At 27.5% G+C, this 8,171-nt stretch overlaps 2 protein-coding genes across 2 annotated transcripts in view; both read left to right on the top strand.

The window, feature by feature from the left end:
• Window positions 1–2,042: 2,042 nt before the first annotated feature.
• On the top strand, window positions 2,043–3,064 carry LOC116186387. The gene has a single exon (XM_031513473.1). The coding sequence runs from the start codon at window positions 2,254–2,256 to the stop codon at window positions 2,860–2,862; it is 609 nt and encodes a 202-aa protein (XP_031369333.1). The 5' UTR covers window positions 2,043–2,253; the 3' UTR covers window positions 2,863–3,064.
• A 667-nt stretch (window positions 3,065–3,731) lies between these two features.
• Window positions 3,732–8,171, top strand: part of LOC102674276 (sperm flagellar protein 2-like) — a 15,675-nt gene continuing 11,235 nt past the window's right edge. The window contains exons 1-2 of the mRNA XM_031513474.1: window positions 3,732–4,035; window positions 7,074–7,551. Of these exons, the coding sequence (XP_031369334.1) occupies window positions 3,773–4,035; window positions 7,074–7,551 (741 nt within the window). The 5' untranslated portion in view covers window positions 3,732–3,772. The remainder of the gene's footprint in view (window positions 4,036–7,073; window positions 7,552–8,171) is intronic.

Raw genomic sequence — 8,171 nt, 5'->3', positions numbered from 1 at the left:
GACGACGACGACGACGACGACGACGACGACGATGATGATGATGATGATGATGATGATGATGATTATGATTATGATGATCACTTAAACGCGGATGAGAGAGAGCGAGAGAGCGAAAGGGAGAGAGAAAGAGAGAGAGAGAGAGAAAGAGTGAATGTGTGGACATGTTGATTAAGCGTCGAGTATGTAGCGTTGAAGAAATAATCAATTCCTCCCAGAGGAAGATCGTCGAGTGAGGCGTGTATCGTTCGCGTGCTCGTCGGCCGAGTATCGCAGGGGAGGAACATGTATCCGTCGAGCAGCAATGTTTTAAGTCCGCGCGTGCACGGATCTTTAATTGTAAGTAGGTGTAGATTGACGCGAGCAACAAGGGGTTCCTAACGCAATTTTGTCCAGACGGTTCGCGAACGTCCAATGGAGAGTACGAGGAGCGATTTTTTTTTTTTTTTTTATCAAAGAGAAGAGATTGGTAAAGGATCGAAAAAAAGGAAAAAGAGAGAGAGAGAGAAAATGGGAGAGAATCGCGCTCGTACGCGTCCTGGGAGACGAATCGCATCGGGTATGCAATAACTTTGTTGCGGACCGATCGACGACCGAGAGGCGACTCTTTTTTGCCGATATATATTTGTTTCTTCTTTTTTTTTTTTTTTCATGCATCAAGGATGGATTCCCCTTTTTTTATTCTCGCGAGCAATTGGAACCAATCTTGGCGATCTTTGTTTTGTTTTTTTTTTTTTTTTCCTATGATTGATCACGTTTTATTTAACACGTTTATCGAACCGTCGAGAGAAAGGGGATCGTCACTCGGGACTTCCTCCCCTCCCCCCTCCGAATTTCGAATATCACGTTTCTAGACGTAAATCACATGATCATCCTGTCGTTATTTATTGGCAGAACCGAACCAATGCTCAAGCGATGCTGTTGGTTTAAAAGAAAAAAAGAAAGGGAGAAAAAAAAAAAAATGAATAAAAAAAAAAGCTGAAGAAACCAAGATTTTCTTTACCCGTCTGTACCTATAGGCCTGTAATATTAACTTCGTGTATGTGCAGTGGAGTATAAAAAATAATAAAGAATACACACTTTTTATATGCACGAGTTTTTTATATATTCATTCATATTTTCGTCGATAAATTTTGATCGGGGATATGATAACCTCGAAATCTTACGAAACTTAAAGTGTTTCGTGTTTAATAAAATTTTCGAAACATAGATGAAAGATAATTTGTAAATAGTCTCTGAGGATGTCGTGATTGTAGAAATTTTTTATTTATAATATTATATTGGTTTATAGGACAAAATAAGAAAAAATAAATTTTTAAATAAAAGTTTAATTTTTCGCAAGTTAAACAAATGGATAGTGTTAGCAGTTGCAAATTTAAGTTTTTAAAGATCAAAATTTAATTCTTGACAAAATAAATATCTCAAAAGAAAAAAGAGAAAAAAATAAATTCAAGATATTTTAAGAATTAAATCTATTTAATCTATTTTTGCTTTGTTGAAAAAAGGTAAGAAAAATAGCATTATTTCATTACATATAGAATAAAATATAGAGAAACAATTAGAGAGACACATACTTTTCTATTATTCATAATTTCTAGTAAACAAAAGTTATTTTTTAATAATGTTTAAATTTCTTAAATGAATTTGATTAAAAAGATTTTTTTTATTTAGAAATGATTATTTTTATTGATTATTTATAAGTTCCTATTCGGTAATTTAAATAATTTTTATAGCAATTTAATTGTTTTTAGCGAATTATATTTTTTATTACATGAAAAATGTAATTTTGAGAAGAAATTGTAATTAAATTTGTAATATAAAATAAACGAAAAAATTGTCATAATTGATGAAATAATAAAACTAAAAATTAAAATTTCACAATTCTTATTATAATAGCATCTAAAAAATTAATTTTATTAAAGCTATAGTTTACATACGAAATTTAAATAAAATAAAGACAAAGTTTTTTTCACTATTACAAAATGATAATATTATTCTGATTTTTTCACATTTTGATGTGTCATCTGTAATCGATTATATATATAACATAACTAAGTAAATTGAAAGGAATTAAAAACGAAACTCGACCAACTATATCGATTAATCGATCGATTGCGTGATGATCAGTGACCAACTTCGACCAATACAATAAAATAATCGCGAGAAAAAGTTTGGAAAATGACAAACCTGGATATTTCCAATTATCCAGGATAGAAGGACGAGTCGATAGGCGGTCGAGGCACCAAATAAAGAAGGATGGGCGATATTCTGCGAAATTGGATACAAGCTAGGCTAGGAATCTTGACGGACCTACGCCCCGAAGTGTTCGGTTATTATACCAGAGACGGCTCGCTTTTGGCTCAAATTTTGCACAGTTACGACATAATAACCCAAGATCAATTGGATATGATCATCGTCACCCAAGATCCCGCCCTGTGCCGAGTCAATTTGAGACATCTCAGTTTTTGGCTACGGTTCGTGACTATCAACATGGACGAGGATTTGATCGAGGAGATCTCGTGCGGCAAAGGGAGCACGTCTCTCCGCCTGTTCTACAAAGTGTATCTTTGCCTTGAGAGCAAGGACAGATTGCACTTTATCACGCTTCAAAAAGAGAGGGAAAAATTCGTACCCACGTCGAAGAAGTTCGATGTGATCAGAGTTTGCGAGGATCCGCCACCTTATTATCCATCGGAAAATAAATTGTCGAAGAAACTGGTGAAAGGGAAGGACGTGATCTATTGGCATCAGCAAAAAGTTCCAAAGATGCTTCGATCGTACATCAAAAAAAAAAACATTGGAGTTGTGGAGTCGAAATACGTAAACGAGCTGTGTTCCGATTTCGAGGTATCTACCAGCCCCTAGCTAGAAAGATTCGCGTGACAGGAGTCTCGCGTCCAGGTACTCATGCTTACGCGAGTTTTTTTTTTTTTGTCTCTCTGTGAGAAGAGGGGGGTGTGGGGGTAAGATGAGGATCCAAAGTGAAAATAAATGTTTCTTATAGAAAAAATATTATTTTAATATTATAATTGTATATGTTTTAAAATTCTGTTTTAAAAACAAAGGAAACGTGCTTTGATATTTTGTTAAATTATTACATTTTAAATATTTGTTTCTACGATGCATAATCTTTATTTTTCGTTTAATTATACATGAATAAATAATTTTGTGAGAATTTTTTGAATTTTTTGAAAATTAAATATTATATTATATTAATAATTAAATTAGTAATAATTTTAACTTTAGTTGTAATTTTGTGATATTATGATTGATAATTGAAAAATACACATATTGTAAAACATATTCACCATCTTACCCCTCTCATTTTACGTTATATGGATAAATAATATTAAATATATTTTGATTAATAATATTCCGAAATAAAATTGGAACATTAAATTATTTTAAAATATTTTTAATTAATATTAGATATTTAATTGTGTTAAATTTAAATTTTTTAAAAAATTTGACCGCGTACAATATATTTTTATACAATAACCTGTTTACTAGTTTGTAAATTAAATATTTACAAACCATATTTATTGAATTAAAATTTTTTATTATATTATTATATTTATAATTTAATACAGCGATTCTTACTTTTTTCCATTTCATAAACTATAAATTAAAATTTTATGATTCTATACAAAAATAATAATGCATATGAGCGATAAAAGGAAAAAAAAATTGTTATTTGTCGTCTTATCTCGATCTCTCTTAGACAACAAAAGAGGATCAACAAAAGAACGAGAGCAAAGAATTGGATGAATTCACTATGAAACATTTAATTCCAAAAAAAAAATTGGAAAGGGAAGAGGAAGAATCTGAAGAAGATTTAAAACCGATCGGGGACGATCCTGATATGGCGAAATCATACATCGAATGGTTGAAGAATCGCAGGAAACAAAAATTGACTTCATCCGCTCTCAAATCGAAGATGCAGAAATCTATAATCTCGGAATTGTGGGAAAGAATGTCGGAAAAGCAAGAGAGAACTTTCGACGAGGAACTGGCGAAACGAGTGTTGGATCAATCAAGGTACGAATAGTAATGGAATTTGAAACACTTCGAATTAGTTTAAATCTGTATTCTGTATCTATAAGATATCTAAAAAAATATAAAAATATAGTTTAATTGAAGTTTCTTTTGAAACAACTTTTTACTTTGCAAAAATTTTTGTTTCGATTTTTAATAATGAGTTATTACGAGTCTTGATACATTTAAAAATATTGAGAGATTCGTTATAATTTTAAAAATTCAATATTTTAAGTATTTTTATCAATTTTGTTTAATAAATATTATTAATAAAAGAAATTAAAAGAAATCTAAAAAGAAAATTAGAATTGGCATAATTTTATAATTTTTTGTTAGCATAATTTAATAATTTATAACATATAAATTATTACAATTAATATTATGAATGTTAATATTTGAATCATTCAGAAATACAATTGATTAATTTCATTTTTTGAAATTAATTTTAAATTTTGCCGCTAAAATATTGATTTAATAATGATTAATGTTAAATGCTAAAATATTTATATAAATATATTTGAATTGATTTCTATACAGTTTATTAGAGAAAATAAATAATATAGATAAGAATATTAATATTATAAAAAAGAATTTCTAATAATTCGGATAAAATTTCTGAAAAAATTACAACACAAAAAACGTATAATGTAACAATAATAATTTTTTTGTTAGTATAGAGTTTTTAGATTTCAATTTTTATTTTTTTAAATTGCATGCCATTTTTTATTATTAAAAATATAAAGGATTTTTAAAGTAATAAATAAACAAAGTTATTTATATTAAATTATAACAAATTATTTTTTCATTATTATTAAATGATCAAATGCAATAGAAATTATTTAATTCTAAAAATTCTTTATATTATATATAATAAAAAATCAAGATTCTAATTTAGTTTCAATTTAAATTTCAATTTAAAACAAATACAAATAAATTTGAAATTTCTGAAAATTCTCCACTCCAAAAAAAGTTATTATTGTCATACTATATCTTTCCGCACATGAATATGCGGTGAATATTAAATATAATATAAAAATGTTTAAAAGTTATCGCGATCGATTAACAAATCGATTCGTAGTATCAATTACCGCCGTTAGGTGGCTTCAAACATCTCGCAATTCTCATTAGCATTTTGTATACCATCAGGTATAACCATTGAATCAGATATATAAACATTGGGGTTTAGAACTTTTGAGTTAATGCCACTTTGATTCGGAAAAAAGTAGAAAGAGAAAAGCCAAATGTTGACAATCAATTGAAAATTTTGCAATTGTCTTTGTTCCTAATCTACTTTTTTTCAAATGTGAAGTTAAATCCAAATGTATCTAAACCTTCAGAAACAAACAACAGAATGAAACAAATAATTATTTCTGTATCAAAATGTATATCAATTTTGTATTTTCGATTCAATTGAATTCTTCATTATCGATATTCAAGTCAAATACCATTGTTTATCCAATAATGATTGCATCTTGCGTGAAAACGAAGTTCGGATATGTTTGTAAGTATTAATATATTATAAACTTATATATATAATATATTATAAGTTTATAAGTATTAATATATAATAAAAATTCAATAGAGTTTTTGAAAAATCGACAAAGATGTAATAAAAATCTGATGGATTACATTGATATGTAAATAAAAAAATATGGCTAGATGATAGTTTTTCTCATACTGCTACATTATGAAGGCATATCACGTGACACCATGCTTGGTGAAAACTTGGTCACGTAATATACTTAATGTGATAATGTGGCATCACATTATTCTTTTGCGGAAAATTGTCACGGGGAAATTACTACTTTAGTAGACGGAATATAGCAATTCTGTTTATTTATTAATAAGTACAAAATATATATCATTGTCAATTTGAATCACAAATAATTGAAGCCGAATTGAACAAGGAAGTAATGAAAAAGGAATTTTTAATCACGAATGAGATTTTATTATTTATTTATTTAGTAATGTCACTATTCATAATATTTTGGATGCCGAAAATTCGATTGAAATTTATTTATTAAGTTATATAAGCAATTTAAGTTCGTGTTAGATGAAGCGAAAAAAATAAAGCATCATAATAAAACAATAGAGACAGAGAGCTTTATTTTGCTTCGTTCAACAGAAACTTTAATCGTTTTATAATAAATAAATCTCAATTGAAATTTTTGTATACTAACTTTTATATTTCTTTTGGCTTAATTGAGTTTTTAAAGATCTTTTAAATTTTTCCATATATTATTGTATATATATGTAATATAATAGTAGAGACTTATATCATAGTTATAGCAGATAAATGTTCTATAATTGACAACGATTTCTATTATCGTCAAATATTTATTTAATAACAAGATTTTATTCAAAGAAACATATTTTAATTTATTATTATTTTTTTTTATAAATTTTAATTAAATTATGGATATATTATAATTTGAAAATTTATAAAATTTTCTTTTTCTATATTATTTTATTTTCTTTTTCTCTACATAAATATATCTACAAATAAATTATATTTCCAAACTATAAAAATGAATAATATAAATGAATCTATTTGTAATAATTCCAATTTTTCTTCAGATTTTTTAAAATATTTTATGTCAATGAATATGTCAATGTTCGAATAAAAATAATAAAATACTTTAGACAATTATTTATTATTATATAATAATAATAATAATATAAATAACATGTTCCATTTTTAATAATCAATAATTTTTTAAATAATAACGATCAATAGTTAAAATCTCTTTAAGTTTATTCAAGAGATTGTTTTTGATATAGTCGATTCATCGAAGTTTTTCCTCTACATTGAATATAATTATTAATACATCTAAGATATCGAATGTTCATAAAAAATTTACCGAATCTCTCAATATTTTAACAAATAAAAAAACTTTCAAGACTTACAATACAATTATAATTAAAATCATCATCAAAAGACCTTTTAGAAAGATTTATAGAATCATTTCGAAGTAATCGAATTTCCACAATTTTAAAAATTCAAAACGGTTTCGAAAAATTCCGAATTCCAATCATTGTAGATACGAGAAGCAAATCATGACGAAACTGTGCGAGATACGCGAGCAAAAGAACATCATGGCCGAGAATCAAAGGGTCGTGGAGGATATCATTTTACACGCGACCGAGATGGAGGATCGCGCGAAACACTATCGTTCTATCGATCTGGTCACTTCGAACGAGAAAGATATGAAAATCGAGTGTCAAAGAATGTGCGAGTTGCGTCAAAGATTACACGAAATGAAGATAGAAAAAATACGAAAGAAGCATTGGTCACTTTGTCAAAAAGTGATCGATGATTTGCTGATCATCGCGTTCAACATATGCGAACATCGGCAATTGAACAATGGGCAGGTACCACTCACGCTTATCAGCGAATGGAGGCGCTTATTTCTCAAATCTGAGCCGATCGTCGAGAAAAAGGTACCTTTCGATCTAGATACCTCGAAGCGCGAGCTGGAAACATTCATCAAAGCGGACGACTGGAGCAAACATATCAAGGTTAGGTTGAAATAAGTTATTTTTATATTTATCTATTTTTTTTTCTTATCAATCGATAGATTTTGAAATTGATTAACAGAATCGAAAAATAGCAGTTTTTAATTTTAAAAATTTATATATATATAATACATAATACAGTAATGATAACAAACAGATTTTAACTAAAAAAAAAATTTCTGTATTTAATTATCTTTCATATTATATATATAATAATGACATTTACAAATACATCACTAACGAAGTGTTTAAATAGAAAAAGAATTTCTATACTCAACTGCTTTCTTTATTTTTTTTTCTGATATTATAATTGAAATTAAAATTATAAACTAAGATCGATTCCAATCCGATTTTAATATTTAAAATATTAAGATAAGGCAATTAAATGTATTATATGTCTTTTTTACAAATTACAGTGAAGGAAAAAAAATTTACTCTCTTATACATAGCTATTATGTTTTCAATACTTTCTTACTTTCTTCTTTCAACGTGTATTAGGTGGTGATAGAATATCCTATAGAAATAAATATTTTGAATCGATTCATTGATTGCAGGTAATGCAGATTTCTATTCTTCCGTTACTAAATGAGATAATTCTGTCTTTATTATTATATTATGCACAT

The sequence above is a fragment of the Apis dorsata genome, unplaced genomic scaffold (genome assembly GCF_000469605.1).
Source record: "Apis dorsata unplaced genomic scaffold, Apis dorsata 1.3 scaffold_651, whole genome shotgun sequence".
Classification (NCBI taxonomy): domain Eukaryota; kingdom Metazoa; phylum Arthropoda; class Insecta; order Hymenoptera; family Apidae; genus Apis; species Apis dorsata.
The sequence above is the reverse complement of the archived record's forward strand: the minus strand, read 5'-3'. Positions and strand labels throughout refer to the sequence as shown.

Excerpts from the sequence above, each read along its gene's own strand:
- LOC116186387 (XM_031513473.1), top strand. The coding sequence starts at position 2,254 with ATGGGCGATATTCTGCGAAATTGGATACAAGCTAGGCTAGGAATCTTG.